The 25,615-nt window shown below is 42.6% G+C and overlaps 2 protein-coding genes across 7 annotated transcripts in view; one reads left to right on the top strand and one right to left on the bottom strand.

The window, feature by feature from the left end:
* The window catches only part of NSMAF (neutral sphingomyelinase activation associated factor), a 56,252-nt gene extending 41,934 nt beyond the window's left edge, over positions 1–14,318 (top strand). For 3 of the 4 annotated variants that reach the window (XM_081816021.1, XM_081816023.1, XM_081816024.1), the window contains 14 exons: positions 246–366; positions 973–1,104; positions 2,087–2,129; positions 2,445–2,608; positions 4,106–4,214; positions 5,741–5,799; positions 8,272–8,339; positions 9,123–9,190; positions 9,613–9,736; positions 10,468–10,551; positions 11,685–11,835; positions 12,243–12,345; positions 12,488–12,597; positions 13,615–14,318. In XM_081816021.1, the coding sequence (XP_081672147.1) occupies positions 246–366; positions 973–1,104; positions 2,087–2,129; positions 2,445–2,608; positions 4,106–4,214; positions 5,741–5,799; positions 8,272–8,339; positions 9,123–9,190; positions 9,613–9,736; positions 10,468–10,551; positions 11,685–11,835; positions 12,243–12,345; positions 12,488–12,597; positions 13,615–13,709 (1,431 nt within the window). In that variant the 3' untranslated portion in view covers positions 13,710–14,318. The other variant, XM_081816025.1, reaches the window with a different exon arrangement.
* Positions 14,319–14,957: 639 nt separating this feature from the next.
* SDCBP (syndecan binding protein) overlaps positions 14,958–25,615 on the bottom strand; it is a 36,451-nt gene continuing 25,793 nt past the window's right edge. For 2 of the 3 annotated variants that reach the window (XM_006739523.3, XM_081816026.1), the window contains exons 5-9: positions 21,135–21,296; positions 18,934–19,109; positions 18,001–18,172; positions 17,159–17,250; positions 14,958–16,132 (exon numbers count right to left, since the gene is read on the bottom strand). In XM_006739523.3, the coding sequence (XP_006739586.1) occupies positions 16,078–16,132; positions 17,159–17,250; positions 18,001–18,172; positions 18,934–19,109; positions 21,135–21,296 (657 nt within the window). In that variant the 3' untranslated portion in view covers positions 14,958–16,077. The remainder of the gene's footprint in view (positions 16,133–17,158; positions 17,251–18,000; positions 18,173–18,933; positions 19,110–21,134; positions 21,297–25,615) is intronic. The other variant, XM_031034745.2, reaches the window with a different exon arrangement.

The following is a 25,615-nucleotide window of genomic DNA, read 5'->3' as shown; positions in this document are numbered from 1 at the left end:
TGGGCGCCTGGGTGGCTCAGTTGGTTAAGCGACTGCCTTCAGCTCAGGTCATGATCCTGGAGTCCCGGGATCGAGTCCCACATCGGGCTCCCTGCTCAGCGGGGGGTCTGCTTCTCCCTCTGACCCTCTTCCCTCTCTTGCTATCTGTCTCTCATTCTCTCTCTCTCAAATAAATAAATAAAATCTTAAAAAAAAAAAATGTTTGTTGCTGTTCTTTCCACCCCCTTACCCCCCCCCCATTTCAGTTGATTCCAGAATTCTATGGTGATGATGTCAGCTTTTTAGTCAATAGTCTGAAGTTGGATCTGGGAAAGAGACAAGGAGGGCAGATGGTTGATGATGTGGAACTCCCACCCTGGGCACGGAGTGAGTACCACCCTGGAAGTACCCAATTTCAGCAGTTCTTCACCCAGGGGGGCCACTTCAGCATTGTGATTTAGTTGCCTGGGTTTTTTAAAAAATACCAGCATACTTCTGTGTGTAAATGAGGCGCTGTCTTAGTCCTGTTCCAAATCAGAACTAGTCTTGTGAGCCTATGATGTAAAAACATCAATATGTATTCGAAAGACCTAAATGTTGTGAAAGTGATCTTCGCCACTCCCCTCCCCCCACCAGAACTGATATTTTATATGATGGGGGCAAAAAAAAACCTCATTAATAAATACGTACCTCGGGACACCTGGGTGGATCAGTGGGTTAAGGGTCTGCTTTCAGCTCAGGTCATGATCCCTACAGTTCTGGGCTAGAGGGCTCCCCCCCATCCCCTGCTCAGCAGGGAGCCTGCTTCTCCCTCTGCCTGCCCCTCCCCCTGCTTATGCTCCCATGCTCGCTCTCTCTGAGAAATAAATAAATAAAATCTTTAAAAAACAAACAAATATGTACCTCTTGCCTCTCCTAGAAGCTTTATCTGCATATGGATAGACAAGAGAATAAATGAAGACAGTGATGTTTTGATCGAGTCTAATCTAATAGGTCCCGAGGACTTTCTCCAGAAGAGCAAAGACGCGTTGGAAAGCAATTATGTGTCAGAGCACCTTCACGAGTGGATCGATCTAATATTCGGCTACAAGCAAAAAGGGAGTGATGCCGTTGGGGCCCATAACGGTATGTGAGTCTTGGAAATGTCATACAGCGTTTGATGAAAACAAAAGCACAAAGAAAGAGGAAAAAACGCGGCCAGAGCAGTCAAGCTCCTGTTCGGCAGCAGCATCTTCTGTCAGCAGACAGTGGCTCCGGGCTCCATGGCCCTGGGTCAGATACTGAGTAACAGAGGAGGAAGGACTTTGGCCTAAAGAACCCCAACTTTGCCCCGATCCCCAGAGGTGTTTTTCTAAAGTCTTCCAATGTTAGCATTACTTTCCATCCCACTCACTAATTTCAATTGAAACTCAGTCAGAATATGATAGAAGAGCACCTCCCACCCCCCTGTACCTCTGAAGGGCCCCAGGGCTTCTTATTAATGGAGCAGAAAGAAAGCTTGGGCAGCACCCTCTCCCCCCCTCCCCCTCGCCCCCGGGCTCCTTCTTACCTGCCGCCAGGCTGCCCGGTGGTGTCAGCTGGGGAAGAGAAGCTGGCAGGTCAGGCTGGACCTTGCGCGTGGCAGTGCAGGGTGATTGGCGCTTCCCCTGGGGGCAGATACCTGGAGATAAGAGGCTGTCTCACCTGCCAGTTGGATTTCTGCTCAGCAAAAGATAACTCGGGTTGATATTTATTTTTTTATTTTTTTAAAGATTTTATTTATTTGACAGAGACACAGCGAGAGAGGGAACACAAGCGGGGGGAGTGGGAGAAGGAGAAGCAGGCTTCCCGCTGGGCAGGGAGCCCAATGCGGGGCTCAACCCCAGGACCCTGGGATCATGACCCAAGCCGAAGGCAGACGCTTAACGACTGAGCCACCCAGGCGCCCCTCGGGTTGATATTTATTGCTGTTGGTTTTTATTAGTCTTTTTTTGCAAAGTGACAATCATTTTCTTTGAATAGAAGTATAAAGTTGTTGAGTTTTTAAGATTCTGTGCAGAGCATCAATCATAACCACACAGTACCTCTTCCAAGAGGGTTTTTCATCTCCTTTTTTTTTTTTTTTCAGTATTTCATCCCCTGACCTATGAAGGAGGCGTAGACTTGAACAGGTACCTATACGTCTAGAAGGAGTTTCTACTTGAGTTACGAAATACCTCTGTCTAAATGATGAATGCAGCTCTTTGATCATACGAAGGTGTGGAAATTTTACAGTGAATTATATCTTGCTTTCCCCATTAGGTAAGTCACCGAGCCTCAGAAAATTCTCTAAGATCTGTGGTGAGGCTCAGACAGCCCTGGCACATAGTCGCTGTTACTATTTGAGAGTTAAACCTCTCTCCTGTTGAGCTGCAGTATTTGACATTTGTGCTCTCGGGGAACTCGAACCTCATGGGTCACTGCATTATTTGTGTTCTGTCCTAAAGCATCGAGGACCCTGACGAGAAAGTAGCCATGCTGACCCAAATCTTGGAGTTTGGCCAGACCCCAAAACAGCTCTTTGTGACACCACATCCTCGACGGATCACCCCAAAGTTTAAGAATTTCTCCCATACCTGCAGTCATAATGCTCCCATGGCAGATTCTCCAGGTAAGTTTTGTAAAGAGAGTAAATGTGAGCACCCTTGGTTTCTCTTTTCTGATTCAGATGTTCCTGAGGATTCTGAAGAGTAGGTGAGCCATGAATTGTCATGTGGCCTAGAGGTGGTTGTGTTTGGGCATCCGACTGCAGTTCTCCTGAAAAACAACAACTCGACAAGCCTGTTTTTGTTGTTGTTCCCTTTGTGTTTTAACTGCTGATTTTAAAGAAATCAAGTTACTTTTATTTCCCGGTAGTGTTACTCCTATTACATGAGACTTGGCAGTATTTTGTTGTTGTTGTTGTTGTTGTTCTGCTTCTCCTTTTCTGTGGTTTTCCAAGCCAGTGTTTGATGCTTAGCTGGTCACTTTCCCATTGGCCCGTCCTGGCCATGCTGCTCCCACGGTCACCCTTGGCCCCGCTCTCCCCTGTTCTCTTCCAGAAACAACTTCCTCCATCCCTCATTCTCCTCCTCCTTCCCCACATACAGATCCTGAATTCAACGTGCTTTGTTTTCTTTATTTGATTCATTCTCTTAGTCATCTGACAAACATTTACGGAGTCTCTGTTGTGTTCCCGGCCTGTGCTGGGTGCTAAAATGAACTTGACCCTGTTGTCACACCTAGTATTTGTAGAAGGAGGAAAAAATACTCCCCTTCATCCAGTTATCCATGTTTCACATTTCACATAGGACAGCCTCAAGCCCACAGGCTCCCAGGAGGAGTCTGACACTATGTGGAACTTTGGGAGCAAAGTCCCATGACTCCTTATCATCTATACTTCTATCTGTTCCATGCACTCAGGGACTTCATAGGTGCCCAGAGCAGAGTATCTCTCACACCTGGACGAATAGCTCTCAGGGGCCCGGGATCCAGGGCTAGCCAGGAGTTCTTCTCTAAGAGATAATGCCTCACGGGGTTCAGTCATAAAGACCATAAGATTATCTTGTGATGCCTCTTAAACCCATGCCCCGCTTAGTCACCAGGCTCATAGCACTGTCTTGTGATTATACTAAGGAGCAATTGCCCCCCAGCCCTTCAGAAGACAGGAGGGATGGCTTCCCTCGTCCTGGCCAGGGCGCTTATAGCTCGGAACACGTCTGCTTTTTCCCCCTCAAAACCAAAATGAAACCTCAGCATTTGTAGAGAATGGTCAGGCTTTTGCAACCATTACTGACAAGGAAATATTACTCAGTCTTGTGTTTCTTGAAGCTCCTAAGGCAGGGGCTGAGTGAAAACTTTGGGAACACTGATAAGAGTATAAAAAGACTTCAGTATTCAAAGATACTTTTTAATCTTTCTCCCAATATGTTATTTAGATTATACATTTTATCATTTTCCCTTGACAAACATGGAGCTCCCAAGTACGTTTCAGAGTAGTTATATTTCAGTGGGGCATTGTGTTTCCTTGGTCGTTTGATTTTAATAGAAAATATTGTGACCCTGATGCTTGTTGTCTGTGGTGCTTGTTAATAATTCTGTTGACTCACTTGGCAACAATTCAATGTAGTCTCTCCAGGTGAAGAGTCTTTTGAAGACCTGACTGAAGAAAGCAAAAGCCTGGCTTGGAATAACATCACCAAACTGCAGTTACATGAGCAATATAAAATCCACAAAGAGTAAGAACACGTCTGTGCCATCCTTGCAAAACTTGGGGTCTTGGCCTGGAGCGACACTGTTTTAAGTGGAGTCAAGGGGGTGGAAATTCTCTTTCAGTGTTGTCTTGATTGGTTTTTCTCCCCCCAAAATGTCTGTAGTGATCAGCCATGTGAGGTCAATGTGGCAAGGGAAAGTTTGGCACAAAATGGATTTTTGTCAGCCTTCCATGCTGTCATTTCTACCCCTGGTCTTTCTAGAGCCCGCGATGGGGTCTGCGGCCAGCACGTAGTTTTGTTGCCTCTCAAACTGGGGTTCACAGCCCCTCAACTCTTTGATGGGAGAAACATGGTGTATCTTCCCCAAGTGTTGGATTCACAGGTATTATAGGGGAAAATGTGTCCTTTTAAAAAATTATGACAAATATGTGTAGAGAGAGAGAGAGAGAAAGAGGTCAAAGGGCTAAGTTCACAGGAGTTTTAAAAATAATACCTGTACTTTCAAAAAAAGGGCTTGCTGTCAGACCCGGAGGGGTTATGAGTGTTCAGACTTCTGCCATTAAGGATAGTCACACCTTTTGGTAGGAAGGCTTGAGAAGCACTGACTTCCCCTGAGCCATCCTATTACAGATGAGAAAACCCAGGCTCAGAGACGAGCCCGTTGGCCTGCTCCATGGCCATAGACATTCTGTCTGACATGTTGACATCACAGACACCATGGGTCATGGGTGGGTCTGAATGTCCCAATCTACTTCAGATCTATAGCTCTGGATCAGAGCACAGCCTCTTGCAAAGAAATAGATAGTTCACCTTACTCATTATATAACAGTGGCTTTTCGGGCGCCTGGGTGGCTCAGTCGGTTAAGCAACTGCCTTCGGCTTAGGTCATGATCCTGGGGTCCCTGGATCGAGTCCCGCATCGGGCTCCCTGCTCGGCGGGGAGCCTACTTCTCCCTCTGACCCTCCCCCCTCTCATGCTCTCTCTCTCTCATGCTCTCTTTCTCAAATAAATAAGTAAAATCTTTAAAAAAAAAAAAATAACAGTGGCTTTTCTTTTCTCAACTTCTCTAAGTGATACATAGAAAGAGGCCTTATCATCCCAGGCAGTGTAGACATGAATGAACCTATAAAAGGAAATGGTAGAACGAGACGATGGTATCATCACTGAACAGATGCTCGGTAAATTTGATTCAGCAGCAAAGCAAGTGAAGTGCTTGTAAAGAAGAGTTTCAGTAATTTGGGGATAGTCAGATAAGGTGAAATTGAGGGAGAAGCAGATTTCCAGTTGTCAGGAAGGTGTTCGACTTTGAATATGGCAGCCAGGGAAGCCGAGAACGGGAATGGTTTCTGGCCACAGGTCGTACCAAAACAAAATTCGAAGCTCCCAAATGATGATTTGGTCGTGGCAGGTGTAATATGTGCGGGACAGATCCAGCAGACAGGCTGTGACGAAAAAAAACACAGAAACTTGGTAAAATGAAATCAAGGACTTGAAAGAGGTGTCTCAGCACATGGTTGTTGGTAACATATAAAACTCTGTCTTTAAACAGGGCGGTTACTGGAATAGCGGTCTCTTGCAACGGGTCTTCCGTCTTCACAACCTCACAAGGTATGTTTTCCTGCCTGAACAGTGGTTTACCTGGAACCACAAAGTTCCCACGTTTCTTAACTCTCGGTCAAGGATTACACTTGAGCGCGCCGCCTCCACGTAAAGCGGACTCTGAGCAGTTTGTGGCATTTGACAGAAAACGTCATTGTAGTTTGCCAAAAACAATCACGAGAATGCCTTTCTGTTGCTGCTGAGGCTTCCAGAAACTCAGAGACAGGGCAGAAAGAGCTTATTCCCCGGCCCCTTGCTTGGCGGGAGGCGCGCACGCCCCCTGCGGGTCCGCCGGAGCCCAGAGCGTGCCCGGCGGCTGCGGGGTGCAGCCGGGGTACCCCAGGACGCGGGGCGCTGGGCCACGGGCCAGTGCACGTTTGCTGTTAGGTGTTTCACTTGTGTCATGCGGTATATATTTCAGGGTGTGTGTTGTCGAATTTCGCTGGAAATCCAGTGCATGCGTTGTTAATGTTCTTGCACATTATCAGATTGTACCTTAGTCATCCCGCTTATGCTTTAAGACAACTGGCTCTGACAGAGTGAGTAGCCGGCTGTTTTTGAGGGGACTTGTCCTTTAGCCTTCGTCATAGGAGATCACGTGTTTCATTGACTGAGTCTGGAAATGGTGCTCTCCGACTAAGCCCTTCCAGAGGACTCAGAGGTACTGTTCTCGGGTTCTGTGATGGTGGTTTGTTATCTGTAGCATGTCCTTCCTTGCTCTTCCAAGGACGACCTCAGGATGCATAAAACAGACTTTTCCACAAAGCATAGATAATGGTTCTACGGTAGGCCAGGGGAAGTTGACGTGCAGGACGCACGCTGGGCCCCGTTGGGGTCAGCAAGACGATGCTGACAGAGGGAAGCAGTCTGCGTTCTCGCAGGATCCTGCCCGCCGAACGTGCCAGCATCGGAACCCCAGACCGAATGCTTCGTCGTGAAAGCAGTTTCTCTCTAAAGCTTTCTCATTAAGCAGAGCCTGTGTTCTTAGCTGGATTTTTCCGCCAGGGTTTAAGTCCCTCAGTCTCTTGTACTTGGATGACCTTGTAAACCATCCCCTGACGCTCATTAAGCATGGCATCCCGTCTTTGTAAATTTACCAAGTGAAGAAGAAAGAGGGTTCTTTTTTTTTTTCTTTTTAAGTCAAAAGCCTTTGGTTTTTTTCTGTTTGTTTTCTCTGTCAGTAACCTGTAGTACTGACTTATGCCTGCGCTGATCGTCAGCCCAGGGTGGCCTGCCTTCCTCACGTCCGCGGTCTACGTTGGACTGTGTGGGCACGTGGGGGGCTCATCAGCTGCGAGCCCGGCTGGGGCGAGCTTTGGTCAGGCTCGCCTCTAGCATGGGCACAGAATCTTCGGTTTTGAGAACAGCGTCCCCATACCCTGGGCTGGCTTACGGCCTTCTGTAAGATGCCCCAGATTAATAAGCTGCAGTAAACTTTGTGGCGACGACTCAGAAATGCCTGATCGGAATCAGAAATGCTGACTTCCTCGGAGTCAGCAGCACGGTGGCGAAGAGGCTCAGAGTAGGGAATGCCCCACAGGGTAAAGTTCCGGTCACGTTGTGTTCGCTCTTCGGACTTTGTTTCCAAGCTGATGCTGGAGAGTGTTTCAGCGTGATAAAGTCTCAGGACTTGCATGTGTTGGTGTTGCAAAAACAAGGTCGAAATGTTAAATTTTACTCTACAGAAGAAATTATTTCAAGCTCATTCTGACCTTTTCTTTATCACGTTGTGTGTTTACAAATTAGGAAATGTGTTACTTGTTTCAAATATGGGATGTTCAGAGCCCATTGTTATTTTCGCAACTCTTGGTTCCCAAGAGACTTTTTTGCTACACTTTTTTAAGCTTCTGTTAGGCAAGGAAATTTTAATCCCTGCTTTATTATTCTTTAGGAAGTCAGTGGTTGCTTCATAAACGCTAATTCAGGATAGGGGTATCACACCATAATTGGGCTATTTGTTAAAAAAAAACAACATATATTGTCATGATTTTTGTTGTCTTTTATTTAAAATTGCTATTTTACTCCTCTTTAACTTTTTTTTTTTTTTTTAAGATTTTCTTTATTTCAGAGAGCATAAGCAGGGGGGGCGGGTGGGGTGGGGACAGAGGCAGGGGGAGAAGCAGACTCCCCGCGGAGCAGAGAGCCCGATGCGGGGCTCGATCCCAGGACCCTGGAGTCATGACCTGAGCCGAAGGCAGACGCCTAACGACTGAGCCCCCCAGGCGCCCCTCCTCTTTAACTTTGAGCAGTGACTAGGCCTGCTCCGGGTTCAGTCATGCTGAGATGTGAGCAGTGTGCTGGGCCTGGACTGGGTACGCGTCGGTTTCCTTGTCGTGGGGTGACAGGTGACCAGATGGGGCCCCAGATCCTCTGGCCCCACCTACCACCCGCTCCAGCTTCCTGCTCTCCTCTGCAGTTGTTTGTCCTCTATAAGGGCTAGGAAATCTTTCTCATGTGTTTGCCTTCTCTTCGTTAAATCAGATTCTACCTTGAAGATGTTCTCCAAGGAATCCAAAATGCTACAAAGAAGTATATCATTTTCAAATATGGTGAGTTCATTTTAATTTTAAACTAGTGGTATGATGGAAATTCATGTAGCAGTTTGTTTTATACACATACATGATGGCATTTCGTTTCTCCCCAAGCAACTGGGTTTATTCCTGTGTGGTGTCTACAGAATGCCTCAGTGACATTACTTCTAAATTCAATTTAAAAATTTTTCAGGGTGCCTCTTTCTCAAAATACAGTGATTTTGTTTGTAGCCTAGAAAACTAGAAGTGCCACCCAGTAGAATTCCCCTTAATAAATCTTTCCTTTTCTGGAACTGTCAAACTAAACGTGTCTGTGTTTTTTAAATAATGTGTGCATTTCTGAGTGGATAGGACCCCGAATACTAGAAAACCAATTCTTCTGAAAAAACACATTTTGTTGTTCATGTAAACCATCTGAAAGGTTTTGGAAGTCCCTAAAGAATTTTGGAAGTTCTCCCTACTCGTGGAAGTCCGTAATCCAGAGAGGCTCAGCCCACCCTCCCCTCATGATTTACCTGTGTGAGGAGTTCCTCCAGCCCAGGGCCGTGAGGACCATCCAGAAATCCTCAGGCTAGATCCATGTGCCCTGGACACGCTTTGACTTTCTTTCTTACATTTAGGAAGAAACTAAGCATCTGGAACTAGCCAGTTGAAAAAGAAGAAAACTTCCCAAATACGAGGAAGGCCAAAATAAATGGAATTTGAGCATTAATTTGGGGGGGAGCTTTACAAGGTAGTTTTACTGTGTGAGGGATTTACTAATTATTGTAAATAATTAATGTCAAACCATTTGTATTTCAGGCTTTGTCATCTTGTTTACTTTTGCCAGGAGATGCCACTGTCATAAGTTCTTCGTGGGATAATAATGTGTATGTATCTGAGCGTGCTCCTGGTGTAATTCCTCACGCAACCTAGCTGTTTTTGTGGGCAGAAGGCAGGAAAGGACAGGTCTTCTGTTGGCGGGACACTGCGTTGTTTTCAGAAAGGAACAGATCTTAGATAAGGGTGGCTTTGACTGTGATTATTTGAATCTAATAATTTCTCCCATTGGACTCTGTTTTCCTCACTGTTTTAACCTGGGGTAAAAACACAAATGAGCCAGAGCTGGAGATTTCTAGTTTCAAATTCAGATATTGAGGATTTTGGTTTGATAACATGAGAATAAGTACTTTGTAATTCTAGTAAGTCTTAGTACAGAATTAAACAACATAATATTCCTTGAATATGTGTTTAAGAGTCTCAAAATTAGGCTGGGATGCTTTTTAATGGTTCTCATTCTCTTTTCTGTTAGCTATTTTTACTCTATAGCATTTGCAAGACGCCAGGACACGTTAATGGGACACGACGACGCCGTCAGTAAGATCTGTTGGCATGACAACCGACTGTATTCCGCATCGTGGGACTCCACGGTGAAGGTTTGTAGCGAATTCCTAAGCTCACGTGTTTGGATACTGCAAGTATTATAAACCGTTCTACACCTGTTGTTAATGTGCTCAGTCATTTCACTCTTTTTCACAAAGCGTGTCGTGATTTGTAAAGATACTGAGCTCTGTCGCCTGTGGTTTTTCAACATGCGTACTTCTCAATAGGAAGTTTTCCCCATTTTTGTACTGTGCGCTCACCTGGGGGCTGGAATGATGTGGAATTCACGAGACAGAGTTACAGAGAAATACTGGTGACCCTTGAACAACACAGGTCTGCACTGCGCAGGTCCACTTAGACATGGAGTGTTGCCGATAAATACAGTACTGTGAATTTATGATTTTCGTAACATTTTCTTCTCTCTAGCTTACTTTATTGTTAAGACTACGGTATATAGTACATGTAACACAGAATACATTAGTCAGCTGTTCGTGTTACTTGTAAGACTTCCGGTCAACAGTAGGCTATTAGCACTGAAGCTTTGGGGAAGTCCAAGTTATACGTAGATTTTCAACTGCATGGAGTTGGGGGTCGGGGCCCTTCCTCCCCTCCCCCCGCATGGTTCAAGAGCCAGCTGTATACAGTAGCAGCCCCTCTTTATCTCACACAGTTGGAACTAGCAGAAGATGTCAAGTTAAAGTGGGGAATCATGAAAAGAGAATGTGTGAGAAATGCTTTCGTTCTAAGTGTTTGCAAATACCTTCTGCAATATATTGCACTGCAGGTGTGGTCGGGTGTTGCTGCGGAAATGACATGCACCAGAAGACAGCGGTTTGACATGCTGGCTGAGCTGGAGCACGACGTCAGCGTGAGTACCAGCAACAGCACTGCTCCAGAGCTGAGCCTGAGTCCAGGGGAGGGTGGCGGCGGGTGGTTTTACCTGTGTGGTTATTTTTTTGTTTCATGTTATTTTGCTTACCGGAGGAGAGCATGTGCTCTCCGTTCTTTTCTTTGACTCGACTCTTGGGGTTTCCAGGTCTGCTTTGTTGTTGTTTTTTCCCCTCCAACTTGCCATTTCCCTGAGAATTACCTACCGTCCCATCAGATTTCCCAAATACCAGTTTCCGAGCGTGACACTATTTGGACACCCTCAAACTCTTCGGGGCATCGTCTGACACACACGAGAGAAGGGGCCGTCTGTCCAGCGTGCCGCCCTCCGACAGTCTGGGTGGCCCGCGCAGGCACACACGAGCGGCACCTTGTTTTCGCCCGTGCCGGCCCCACTGGGTCCCCCGCCACATGTCCCACTAGAGCCCACAGGACTGCCTTTTCTCCGAGGGGCCCAACTGGTGCCTGATGCGCCCAGTCGACAGACGAGCTGAGGTTGAGAAATACTTACGCAGTCTGTGACTCCCTGGGGGCATGCAAACACAACCTTGAGAGGTCCCCGGCTTTTCCCAGCGCCCTCCGGTAATCGTGGCTCAGCAGTGCTTCAGACCGTTTGGCACCGTGGTACGATTTAGAACTCATAAGAGGCATCATTCGGAACCTTGCCAATTTTAGGCTGTTTTAAAACAGCAAATGGGGCGCCTGGATGGCTCAGTCAGTTAAGCCTCCGACTCCTGGCTCAGGTCGTGATCTCATGGGTTGTGGGATCGAGCCCCATGCCCAGCTCCACGCTCAGCGGGGAGTCTGCTTGAAAATTCTCTCCCTCTGCCCCTCCCCCTACTCGCTCTCGCACACGCTCTCTAAACATTAATAAATCTTAAAAAGAATCCAGCATTACATTTACCCTACCAGTATTTCATTTTATTCACTAGCATATGAAGAATTTCATTTTTATATAATTCAGTAGGCGATGTTGGAACACATCTGCATGAGCCACATCAGTACACCGTGCTGCCGAGTTCAACCTTTATCGGGCCCCGACAGTGCAGTCAGCCTAGGGAAACCGCTAATGACCGTAATTCTGAAGGGAATACTTTGTGTTTTCTTCCTTAGGTAGATACGATTAGTTTAAATGCTGCAAGTACACTGTTGGTTTCAGGCACCAAAGAAGGCACAGTGAATATTTGGGACCTCGCTACAGCCACCGTATTGCACCAGATCCCATGCCATTCAGGGACCGTATGTGATACTGCTTTTAGCCCAGGTAGTGTGATCCTTTTTAATACAGATGATAACTGGGGGAATCGGAATTATTACTTTAAAATAAACAAGGAGAATGTAAAAAGGAGAACAGTCTGCCAATAGAAGTGTTGCCTGTATCTGAGGCTGCCTCATGGCACAGTATGGTATCCTCGTGCCATTTGCACCCACAGAAAAGCTGTAGTGGACACTGTTCTTAATTCGTCTGCTCACCAGAGAAATTAAGTTGTAAGACGCAAATGAGCTCACGCCAAAGGGTCACCGGCCCAGGGTCTTAGAAGCATTGCAAGGAGAGGAGAGTCTTCGGTTCAGTACAAGTAGCCTGAGGAGCATGAAAGTGAACGTTATGCCAGAGATAAAATGTCAGAATAACCTACAACCGACTTCTGAAGCCGTTTCACCTCGTTACAGACAGTCGTCACGTCCTCAGCACGGGGGAAGATGGCTGTCTAAACGTCATAGATGTGCAGACAGGAATGCTCATCTCTTCTATGACTTCAGACGAGCCCCAGAGGTATATTTTTTGAGTTACTAGTGGGGAAAGACAGGCACCAGCAAGTTCAGGATCCTGTCGTTTGGGCTTCCTTTGGCCAGGGTAACACAGCCCCTCCTTCATGAGGACTGATCAGATGATTATTTCTAAATCATGCTTGCAGATGCTTTATCTGGGATGGAAATTCTGTTTTATCTGGAAGTCAGTCTGGTGAGCTGCTCGTTTGGGACCTGCTCGGAGGGAAAATCAGTGAGAGAATACAGGGCCACACAGGTAAGCAGTTAATGCAGTTGACTTCACCTTTCTTCCTAAAATGCTGAACTCAAACCTGCTTTTCCCATCAGGAAACATACTCTTCCCAGGCAGAAAACCTACCATTTCCCTCCACACTGTCAGTGTTCCCCTCCAGCACCTTGGGTCCTTCGGGATTGAGACTGATGTTAACAGACATTTGACTCCAAAAAGGAAGTTTGCGCATTAACTTCCACGTGGAGAATTAAAAACCATAGTGAAAGTTGGAATTGTTGTTTTAAAAATACATGCACATAGTTTTTAAAGAAACCCAAAAACAACACAAAAATAATGAATTACAGTGAAAATGATCTTCCTCCCACCACCGACCCCACCCCACCCCTGCTGTTCTCCTCCCTGAAGGACTCCTTCCTCTGTCCTGGAGGTGTGCCCTCTTATGATTGGGAGGGTAGGTTGTAGGCATATTAACTATTCTGCCCATTTGTTTTTTGTTTTTTTTTTCCACTTAGTATATTGTGAAGATTCATTGTATTTGCTTACATTTATTTGCATGGTTGCCTCCTGATCATCTGGAAGATTTATGGTTTTTAATTCTTCTAGTATCTATGGTTATAAGTATCTGTTTTCCACTGTGACCAGTAACTGTCCCCTTCATTCCCTTCCCTCCGTCACTAAGTTATGTGGTTATTTCTTAACATTAGAAAGTGATCTGTTTAGGTCATCCTCAACTTACTGGCTTTAAGTAACATTTGACTCCTTCCAGTAGAAATGGAATTAGCTAACTTCCACCAGTTCCCTACCTTCTCCTCTCATCCGTGTCCTGACCACTAGCTACATGTAGGAATAGCTGTTTGCATCCCCAGTTATTAGCTTTACATTTAAGTGGTTTTATTCCTCACAAGTTCCTTGTACCAAGCAGTTAAATCTTTCATTTATACACCAATTACAGGATGAGAGAAGACAACATAGTACTTGAGAGTACCTTTTGGGGGGCCCCTGGTCAACTTACCACCTAACCACAAGGTCTCTTTCTCCTAGGTGCTGTAACATGTATATGGATGAATGAACAGTGTAGCAGTATCATCACAGGAGGGGAAGACAGACAAATTATGTTCTGGAAACTGCAGTATTAAGTGCCTTTTCCTCTCTTGAATGTTAAATTGAACTCTATTTAATGTATTTTTAAACCAGACTTTTAAATGAACTGGTGAATGTGCAATGATAGTAATTTGAAGTTTTACCACAAGACATTTGTGGTTTTAAACTTCCTAAATCATGGCGACTTCACTGAAAGCCATCAGTTGCCGTCCTCTAAAGCAGACAAAGATATGGCAGTGTTAGGGAGAAAACATTACATTTGTAAGGCAGATGGTCATCCCAGTATGCTGATGGTCAGAAGGCAGGTTTGGGTGGCAAAGTGGGTAAGAGATACTAAACTGAGATGGGAAAACTTTCAGAAAACACTGAACAATTTTGAATTTTCCAAGAAAACGTGCACTATTCTCTACTACTTCTGAGTCACTCTATTTTGTCTTCCTAACCTACAGAAATGCTGCCCATTGGGTTTGGGGTATGTGTTTTCTTGGAGTGGTTACTTTGTATAACCTACGGTCCTCAGATTCTAAGAACCTGGGGAAAGATTAGCAATTCTTGTAAGTTTACTGTGTATAGGAACAGTTTATTTCATTATAGCTATTAAATGCTCATCTTTTCTACATTAAAAATATTTTTCTGTAATGAAAGCAGTTTTCATTTTCTTATTTAAATGATTACCAAGACTAGTACCTTTTAAGAACTTCAACGATTGATCCTTCTAGACAACCATACTTAGTGATGTGAATCTCATTCATTCTTACATTTTTGGAACCATCCTCAGACCCAAATCTAGGTAACAAGGTAGGTAAACTGGGAAACGTTCGGTTTGCTTTTCCAAATTTCAACAAGGTAAGCTGTAAAGCCACACTACTGACTTCCTTTTATATTATGACAGTGTTTTTAAAGACGGTAGGGGGGGTTTTATCTTGTAGGCTGTATGACATGGGGGAAAAACAACCCAGGCTAACAGTTTTCAAAGTCAGTTTTAAGTGTCATTAAACATGACTTGGTCTCAGATGTTGCAGGGAGCATCTGTGGCCTCTGTGAGTTCCTGTTGCTCAGCCTGAAGTGTGCAGGGCAGGCGGGCCATCTGCGGTTCACAGGTGGAAACACTCTTCCTGACACGCCTACTCTCGGCACAGAGGGCTTTTCTCAGGGCCTCTCGGTGCCTGCTGCTCTGGGAGACAACTGCCGCAGGCCCAAGGTGTGAACTTCACTCGCCGGCTCTAAGTCACACGCAAGTTTGGTGAAAGGCACAGTTTCCAAATGATGCAACAGACTAAAAGTCCACTTTATTTATACATATTTAATTAAGGTGGAATAGGCATAAACCAGAAAAAAAAAATGAGGATAAAGTGTCACTGCCATTTTGTTTGCAGGGAGGGGTCAGGAAATGAACAAATGACCTGGGAAACATCCTAAGACCATCCCAAAGTAGCTAGATTATAGAATGTTAAGAGTAAATGACAAAATTAGGTATTATTCCACTTAATCTACAAATGAATAAAGGGAGTCAAAAGTTTATCCTATTTAGTATAAGAATTTTTACATTTAATATATAGTGATTCATTTCTCAGAAAGTAATACCGGTAACTTTTAGAAGAAAGAAATTTCCATTACACAACTGACTAGAAAGTCTCAAATGTAACTAAGCAGCTATGCTATAGCTCAGTATGTACCATTAAATTGTCCTGGGCTAGTGTACATTTCAGTTTAACATAGAACTGCAGTTTGGGTTCTAGAAAGGCAGCAATAGTTATATTTTGGCTTTTATTCTAGATGCTTAACAGTTAAGGCGACAGTTGAAGCATATTAAGTAAAGGTAGTTACAATTAAATGATGATCAACACAATCTCTCGCAACCTACATACACTGTATAATGCTTACATGGAATGAAACCAGTGTACTTAATTGGTGTTTTATAAACACGTGCACGCACACACACACACAGAACTAAAAAACCATCAAAAGCAGTCATTCTACATGTACTATGGTAACACATTAAAAACGCAATTATACCACAGAACTAAAGTAATATGAACAGCACTACTTGATGTAAGATAAAGGTGACTGGTTCTAACACAGAGCTAAGCCTGTGTCAGTCATTCTAATCATAATGGCTTGTAAAAGCATCGGGTTTCTAGTAGAGAAACTACTCTATGAAAATCAGTAAATCTGTCCAAAGTTTCACATCTGTAAAACCAGGATAAGGCTACAATGATCTTGAAGTGGGAACAAGATATCCAATCAAAACAGTAAGATTCCCAGCCATAATGTAAGATAGAAAGGTCTTCATGCAGCATATGCTCTCTGGCTCCTAGAAAGCTTCATGTGCATAATATAAAGTTAAGTTGCCCAGGAAGTAAACTGGAGAAGTTTGGTGAAGCTTCCATTGTGCCATGACTTTTAAACCTCAGGAATGGTGTGATCCATCAGGCTTTTCATAATGCTTGGTGCCATCCTACGAGAGAGTCACTTTATTAAATTGTGTGGTTTGGGTTTCTTTTTTCAAAAAGGGCTATGCTAATCCAAGAAAACGCCCATTCAAACTTAGCACTTGTTAGCATCAAGTGGGACTGTGGGGAGAGGGAAGGTCTTTTTTTTTTTTTTTTTTTTTAATGAGTTCAGGAGTCTCGGGAATCTAGTTATTTGCAAATATACCCAGTGTGAAACGCCATCTGTATCTTGGCTAGAGATACAAGTAAGTCCTTGTATATTAAAGCTGATGACTAAAAACAAGGAAAATGGGAAGGGGGAACCTATCACTGGTTTAAGAGAACTCGAGAACAAGTAGTCTTGACTATACCAGTTCCCTTTTTTTCCTACCCAGAAACTGAAAAATTTTATTAAGGTATTATGTTTTTAATCTTTTAAATCTTATTTCCACAGGCAAGATAAGATTCTGAAAGAAGGATCTAAGTTGGCTTGGCAAAAACAGCTATGATAGAAGCCAGGATTTTAAAAGTTCTAGGGAAGGTGAAAACACTTGCTCCCCCTACTCAGCTGTCCCATCCTCATTTCCTGAGGCCCATCCTAGCACCACACCCCTCACCCCTACACACCTCTACCTGCCTCCTCAGATGCTCTTAGAACAAAACCCATTACTCCTAACATCCCACAGGCAAGAATTCTCCATCATGAACCATCAGAATAGATTTCTTATAAGCAGAGGAGCTTGTAGGCAGAGTGCAACTGCAGTCAATTTTACTGAAAGCTGAAATGAAAGCCTGCCCACTTCTGCTCATACACGTCTTTCCAACTAGAAAATGTCAACATTTCGCAAGTGTATGGTGAATTTGATTCAGTACTTGGGAAGTTGTGAGGGACCGTCCTTACCTACCAATTCCTCTAAATAAGCAACTTCAGATTTCTAGATAAATACCATGCCATCCCTTAGGTAAAAGAACCAAAGATTTGGGACTTAATATAAGCACTGTACTTTAACTCAGAGGACTGTAAGCATCGAGTTGAAGTACTGACTACTTACCGTTTAATAATATGTTCAAAGATAAAAGCAGGCATGATTGTAATAGTAACTACAGTCTCAGATGTTGACAGTATGTCTGCAATTTGAGAATCCTGTTGAAAACAGGTGATGAAAATTAATATTAAGGCTTCATTTCATAAATATGAAACTATGTTATTCTTGGTAAATATGTATATCCTCTTAGGTTTTGCTAAGACCTCTAAAATCTGACCCTTGATATTTGTAATTTTTTCCAGTTTCTCTTACCAAGTTTAATTCTACAGAATCACAATTTTATAGATGGAAACAAAATTGCTGAGTAAATATTTTAGCCAAAAAATCATCTGCTCATTGTTTAAGATGACATAATTTTCCTCACATGCAATACTACCCTCAGTTAACAGTGCATTCTTAACAAAGTTTATGAAATGAACAGGTCTTAATGAAACCTTTTGTACCTTAAAATAGCCATATTTAGGAATCTGCAGAGGAAAAAAACAAGGTACTAATATAAACAAACTATTACTCATTTCCTACCATTCCTAGGTTGAAAAAGCTGAGCAATCATTCATTCAGAATGTCATCAAAATCTCCAATGCCCATGTTTCCACAGAATTCTAGTTCAAGGGACTGCTGAGATCATAGAGTCAAGCCCTTTGCTATAGGAATGTTAATTCCAAATAGCCCAAGTAATTCCTTTGGCCTGAGAGCACAGCCAGAGCCCCAGATCCCACATCACCCATCTCCCCACTGAGTTTCTATTTATTTTGGAGGTCAACGTGAAAATACCACCAAAACAGACAAATGGAAAAGACATTTGCTCAAATAAAACTGCAGCACAAGACACAAGTTCTATTCCTTACCTTCAGCCCAATGATATTCTGCCCATTGACTTCGCAGATGTTATGTTCTGTGAGAAGACCATTTCTGGCTGCAGAACTATCTTTCACTATGGATGTTATCTTTCCATTTTTAAAGATAAAGCCAACATGTCCAGTACTATCCTTATGCATGGTAACTGTCCTTTCAAAGGGCCTGTAAGCACAATGGATTAAATTAAAATTTTCATTCTTCCTATTGGTCCAAGTTACTCTTTGAATTTCCTTAGATATAAATTTGGTGTTCATCTACAAAATGTTTACTAAAAATACCTACCATGTGTGAGAAAACTGGAAACAAGGTTAGATAAAACTAAGTTTAACTGAGAAGAATAAAAATCCAAAAGCTAACTGTAACAATGTGATACAGGTCCACCCATAACACTTGTTAAGGGGCAAGAAAAAATATAGGCCCTTATTTCATGTGCCTAAATGTTTAGGTTATAAACTGACAGCTAAATAAAATATTCTATCTTCCCACCTGACAACTATAGAGTCATAACCACCCAAAAAGGCCACATTTTTAGAACTCCTACTCCACTTGGGAGTTCTGCAGGGACCCTGGCACTGTGTCCATCCTACACTGGATGTCTAAGCAGCATATTGGGAAGTGAGGCCAGAGATGCCATACTGCTTACTTTTCCAACATTCATTTTTTTATGATCTAGAGAGACAGGAAAGTAACATCTTAGAGGATGAATTTCATAAGCTTTGAAATAAGATGCATACAAAACCAGAATGCTATTAAAAAGAAAACTATGTAAGAAGAATCTGCAACACACAAAACTGCCAGAGTATAAGGCTGATCAATAACATGATAATCTTCTGCAACACAGTATTTTATCCACAGACTCTTAAAAGCCCAGGAAAATGGAAAACTAGTCTTAAATTTCCATTTGAACTGTATAGTCAACTTACCTGTCACGAACAGTCATAGTAATTTTCTCTCCAAAAGCCTGTTTGAGCACCTTGTGTGCTTTATCAGAGCTCCAGCCTGCACAGTTTTCCCCATTGATCTGGAGTACTTGGTCCCCAAATCTCAGACCAACCAATGAGGCTGGAGAATTTGCCTGGACCAGCTGAACAAATATACCCTAGAGAATAATAAAATAACTTTGGTCATTTACCACTGTTATGATTTAAAAATGCTGGAAAATTAGGAACCAACTGTTCAGGTTAGGAATCTACCCTAGTAAAAAATGAATATATGTGTCGTTACTCCCAAAAAGTAAACTGAAAATTTTATCAGGGCAATGAGATCTCACTAGTAATTTCTACCTCAAATCATGACCCACCACCCACCTGACCAACTTCAATCATCCCCTTCGTCTTGGATAAAAAGTCTAAGGAAAATAAAGTAGGGTTTCCATAATAAATGTAAGCTCCTATGAGTCTGGTAGAATACAAAATAGGTACTGGCACATGGTTTTTGTTAACAGGGAAAGCGAGTCAACTGTTAGAAATTTCATGATTTTAGTTTAAAAAATGATAGTTTAGTGTAAGGTCATAACTCTCCTTACAGCTGAAGGACTCCTTAACCCATCTGCTAAATTACAGATAAATAAGATAAGGGTTTATTTAACATCCTAATAAAAAGGTGGGTACATTTAATACCACTCCAGTTCTTAGAAGGAGTCCACTATGAAATACAGAAAACTCAAGTTCAGATAAAGAACTAAACCCACATGGATATTTTTTTTTTTAAAGATTTTATTTATTTATTTGAGAGAGAGAATGAGAGAGAGAGAGCATGAGAGGGAGGAGGGTCAGAGGGAGCAGCAGACTCCCTGCCGAGTAGGGAGCCCGATGCGGGACTCGATCCCGGGACTCCAGGATCATGACCTGAGCCGAAGGCAGTCGCTTAACCAACTGAGCCACCCAAGCGCCCCCACATGGATATTTTTATTTCTATAAACTCCCAAACTCAGATGTTGGAGAAAATGTAAACAAGTATAAAAGAAAAGTAAGGTTGATAAAATATGAAAGCATCTACAAAGTTGGACCCTTTCTATCCTCTTAGGCTGGGTCAGACATAACTTCTGTCCTGTGTCTTACAGTTTACTTTAGGGCCATACTGGAAACTAGATGGCACCCTGTAAAATGGTCAGAGCGATGAGTTTTGGCCAAATGGAGAAATCCACTGCAGGGGTAACTGCATTGGAGATAGGGGCCTATGAAGAGTGTCCTGTCTTTTAAGAGAGGAAGGAGCAGAGAAGAAATCCTGGCAGATGGGCAGCACGTACTATTCAAAAGCAAGGGAGAGCAGTAAAGTCAGGGCTTCCAGAAGAAGCATGCTGATGTGTCCTGAGTAAGTTACGTGCGTACAGTCATTGATGCCCTCAGCCCTCTGGGTAGGCAGGCAGGGTTGGGGCTTCCTGCCAAGATCAGACCTAGCCATTTACCACAGTGTGGGACACTCATTATCATTTTCTTTGTGAAAAAGTTGGACACACTGAACTAACAAGACTTAAGACTAATAAGGAGTCCAAGAAGTAATGCCTAAAACCACGTATCGGGATAAAGACTCAGCATGTCCTTAACAATCCTAAATACCTCCTCAGAGAGTAACCCTGTTTAATTTCCTCAGTAAGGTGCGGTAAGAGGGAAAGTAATTATAAAGGTAAAGGAATGGCTACCCTAATTAGAAAATCACTTTTACTCAAAAAATGACCTACTAAATTCAAAATGAAGGATGGAAATAATAAACCTGCAAACCCACTTCACAAGTTAAATGATCATTATTTAATTTAAAAATACACACCATAAAGGCCACCGATTCTCAGTGGTCAGTCTCTTAACATCACATATGATGCCCTATTTGAATGCCGTAATTTTATTTGTATAAACTATGTTATAATATGTGAAGACCAGTGAACTTTATGCCAGAAAGAAGACTCAAAGAAAAAAAAATTCATTTAAGGTAATGAAGTACCAACTCTGCCTCTTCAGAATAAGGCATCTCCAAGTGGAAAAATTTACGTTAGCAGATTTAAAATGATTTTGATTATAAATGCCATATTATAATTAATTAAAACATTCCCACTGTAAATTATTCTAATAGTGATCACTTAATATCTCAAGCTATTTGGACAAACTGAAAGAGAATTAAAAATACTTACATTATCTATTGATTTAAGCCTGAGCCCAATTTTTCCATCTTGATCCTTACACAAAATGACTTCACGAATCCCTTGCTTAATTTCTGCTCTACGAATTCCAACATCATTACCAGTTACAGGAGCCACCATATAGTTCATACTGGAAGGTCTTGTTACCAACTGCTAATAAAAACACACACACAATTGTGTCAATACTTAGAAACATTCTCCATGAAAAAAAAAAAAAATTATAATGATAATTAACTTGAATATACTCAGTTGTGGTTTCCCAAAAAGTAATTTGCGTACTGTTTCCTTCAGATAAAGTTTGATTTATGCAAAAGGACCTTAGTTTTCATTTACCAATTCTTAAGGAAATTTACCACCTCCAATGGATTTAATGACTTACCTTCTGAATTTACTGGTATTTGCTTCATGTATATTGTGGCTTGTCTCCACTCAAATGTATTATCCTCAAGCTTAAAGGTCATATCATACTTCTGAAACTCACGAAACATTTTCCAGAGGGTTCTTTTATATGTGATCTGATCTTTATTAGCCATCTACTGACCCTTTCAGCATTTCTATAAGAGGGGGCACCTTCTTACCTCACAGTGCTACTGTGAGAATTAAAACTGCATGTTTACATGAGAGCTGGCACACACACAAGACAGGCTAATATTATTTCTCATTCTCTATAATGAACATTTATGCATTAACAAATTGTATGCACAAACCAGACTGACCAAGAACGGCTACACGAGGGAAGCATGGCAGGTACCATGTTTCCAGTTTTTCAATTTTCTCAAGTTTTCTTGACCAAAACTGGTTTCTTATTTTAAGTGAACCCTTTTCTCAACCAAAGATAGTGAGGGAAAAGCTAATCAAAGGCTTCTTCTTTGGAATCTGTCAAAAAAACCCTCTGACCTACCTAAGAACTGTGATGCTGCTAAGAACTCAGAGCAGCAATAATAGGGAAAGCGGAATCTCAACTACATAATCACCACAGATGGCCAATTTTTTGTTCAGAATTCACAGTAATTATGATAGCATATTCTAAAGCTGACAGTCTAACAAGAGTAATGTACATACACAATTACACTAGAAATCAGAACACAATGCCAGAAAATATTACTTGTCAGAAAATATTACTTGTGAGATTACAAAGGTTCTAAAGAGAGATGACTACAGCTATAAGAGACACAGGAAAATCAGGTAATGGGATAAAACAGAAAAAACTTAAGCAAAAAATTATTTAGTTTAGCTGGAATACAGAATAAAGGGTTGAGGGCTCTTTGGAGTGAGTTTTACTTTTGGAAAATATTTTTTCCAGCAATATTTTTAAGTACTTGACTTACTAGGTGTTCTTATTATGATCAACACCACACTGACTACTGTCCCCTTCCCCCATTGTAAGTAAGCAACCATTTCTGACGAGGGCTACTATAATAACCTTCTAGATCATCTTCCTGATTCTCCACAGAGCAAGCACAGAAATCTTAAAAAAAAAAAGGGGGGGGGGAAGAAATCCTATTAGACCACTCCCACAACTCTGATCCCAAGCCCTTACACCATGGTTTACAAGGCCCCAGAGCACCTGGTCCCCACCACCCCTCCATCCAAAGCCATCTGCTGCCCTGTCCTGCCTTGCTTCCTCTGCTCATCACGCAAGTCTTGTCTCTCAAGTCCACTAAGTTAATTTCTGCCTGAAAGCCTTCAGGTTCTGTCTATACTGTATGGACTGTTCTCCCACTGGATAGTCACATGCCTTACCCTCATTTCACTCAGTTCTCTACTCATATGTCAACCTCTCAGAACATATATGCTCACTCTATCAAAATACAGCCCTAGCACTTTATTCACGTACTCTTCTTCCATTTGGCTCGTGTCATAAGCACTGGTTTATCTGTCTACAATGTGAGCTTCACTAGTCTGTGTCATGGGGAAGGGGGCACTGCTGTGGTTCACTACTGTATCTACCGCACCTGGCACAGTGCCTGGAATGTGTGGGTTCTTAAGCTACTGATTCTCATCTCTACTCATTTAAGGTGCCAGTGGGAGACAACACACTGAAAAGGGTTCTACCTTAAAGGATACAATATGTGCTTTGAATGAGCAACCAAATACATGATGCAGTTTCTTCCAAGGCCCAAATAAAAGGTCTGGAAACCAAGGTGTGGCCATGAGAATGGTTCCTCTCACTGTTATATCTAAACACACACAGAACTTTTGCGTGCTGTCCCCACATCTTGAGCTCAACAGTGTGAAGGTCTTATTTAGGAAGGAGGAATGCCTTCACTGGGGAACACAACAATGTTCCCCTGAATCAGATCACCACCTGACTGCAGTTTCGTACTTCATATGCCGCTGAAATAAAAGCAAGAAGAGATTACAGAAGTGGCTAGTGTGATTAATTCTAGTTACCGAGAAGAAATTGGGTTGCTGCTAGATAATGGCGTCTAGAGTATGTTTGGAATCCAAGAGGTCCTCTGAGGTGCCTTTTAGGTCCTCCATGTCCAACAGTAAAATTAATAAAACAAACAAACAAAAAACAGACTTCTGCTTGTAGTCAAATGGAGCCAGGCTTACCCTCCTGCCATAAATAACTAAAAATTAGGAAAAATAGGAGGCAACAATTTTTGAACATTGGAAATTAGGCAATGTAGGGCGGCAATCCCTGACAGAAAAGAAACGTAAGGTGAGCCCCTTCATCGCCTGGCTTTCTACCCAGACTACTATCTACTACGCAGAAGTACAAATCCCAAGCAAAGCACTGTGCTCATGTAAGTTAAGGAGACAAAAATCAGGAAGGCTGAAGCAGCTAGTAAAACAGCAAGAATTTTCAGGGCTGGGGCCCAAAGAGGAGGGACCTACACAGAGAAAAAGCTCCAGAAATCTATATACAGGTCTCCTTGAACCGTTTGCTAAATACTAAACTCAGTATCTGTGAGGTAAAGCTCCAGAGGCCATGCAAAGTACATGCAGGAAGCTGTAAGCTGAGCCTTCCTGCAAATCACACAGGGTTGGGAGACATCCAAGGTCCTACCAGCAAAAGTGGTGTGCTCACCCAGGGCCTTCAGCAGAGAACCCGAGGGGACATACATCTCGAGTAATGGGGCTACGACAACCCTACAATAAAGGCTGCTTCAGACTTACCCTACCAACGTGTAAAATCAAGCCTTGGAAGAACCAAGCTGATCCATATGTAACTTAATTGCCTGCCAGAACAAGGGCTGACACTTTTTAAAGAAGACAGACATAATCCAGCACCTAAAAATGTAAAATTCACAATGTCCTGTTCTGATTTAAAAAAAAAAATAGGTGGGATGTGAACAAGCAGGAAAATGTAATCCATAATCAGGAGAAAAATCAGTTAATAGAAATTCAGAAATAATAGATCAGAAAATTAGCAAACTGGGATTTTAAAATAGCTACTATAAATTTGCTCAGTATGCTCAAGGACTTAAAGCCAGATGGAACATCTAAAGAAAAATACAGTATGCGAAATGAAAAAGTCACTAGATGGAAACAGTTAATAGAAATCTCCAGCAACAAAATAAAAATGAAAGAAAAAGCAAGATTCTTAAGAAGGAGATTCTGACACTTCAAAATGGTTTAGGTCACCCCAGTAGGTATTAAGAAAAGACCAACTCAAGGGCAAACGGGGTATAGAATGTGTAGCAGACAAAGGGAGTCATAATACTAATTACAGCTTCATGATCAGTCACCAAAATAAGAATCGCAGTAGCCATAACTACCTTCTTTGATTCACCTGTAAATTTTCTGTAAATATAAGAATCTTTTTATTCCTCCATACCTTAAATACATGAATTTTTTTTTAAGATTTTATTTATGTATCTGACAGAAAGAGACAGAGTGAGAGGGAACACAAGCAGGGGGAGTGGGAGAGGGAGAAGCAGGCTTACTGCTGAGCAGAGAGCCCGATGCGGAGCTCCATCCCAGGACCCTGGGATCTTGCCCTGAGCCAAAGGCAGACGCTTAACCGACTAAGCCACCCAGGCGCCCCAACATGAATTTTTTATAGCAGTGGACTTTATACTTTTGTCTTTACATCAAAAATATTCAGCTGAGAATGTGAATACTAAGGGGTAATTAATATTGCACAGTAACTGATACCACAGGCCGCTGCCCAGAGATGGCTATGATAACTGGCACTGCCCCATCTTGGGGTAAGGGTAGGAGTACTTCATTCTATCAGAGGTAATGTGCTTGGTTTTGTACACCCCTGGATTAAAAATTACTTTTGTATTTCTAAAAGGTTGTTAGCAAACAAACAAGAATAATATGCGACAGAAACCATGTGCGGCCAGCAAATCTTAAAATGCTTACCATACGGTCCCGCTTAACAGAAAGTGGGCTGAACCTCAATTTTACCAAGAACTGCACCTTTTAAAGGGAAGCTATGCAGTTATTGCTGTCATTCGAAGTTAAAAACTGTGTGGATATACAAGAGTAGTCAAAGGAGTAGGCAGTAATGGGTA

The sequence above is a fragment of the Leptonychotes weddellii genome, chromosome 4 (assembly GCF_054177405.1).
Source record: "Leptonychotes weddellii isolate Sample4059 chromosome 4, ASM5417740v2, whole genome shotgun sequence".
Classification (NCBI taxonomy): domain Eukaryota; kingdom Metazoa; phylum Chordata; class Mammalia; order Carnivora; family Phocidae; genus Leptonychotes; species Leptonychotes weddellii.
The sequence above is the reverse complement of the archived record's forward strand: the minus strand, read 5'-3'. Positions and strand labels throughout refer to the sequence as shown.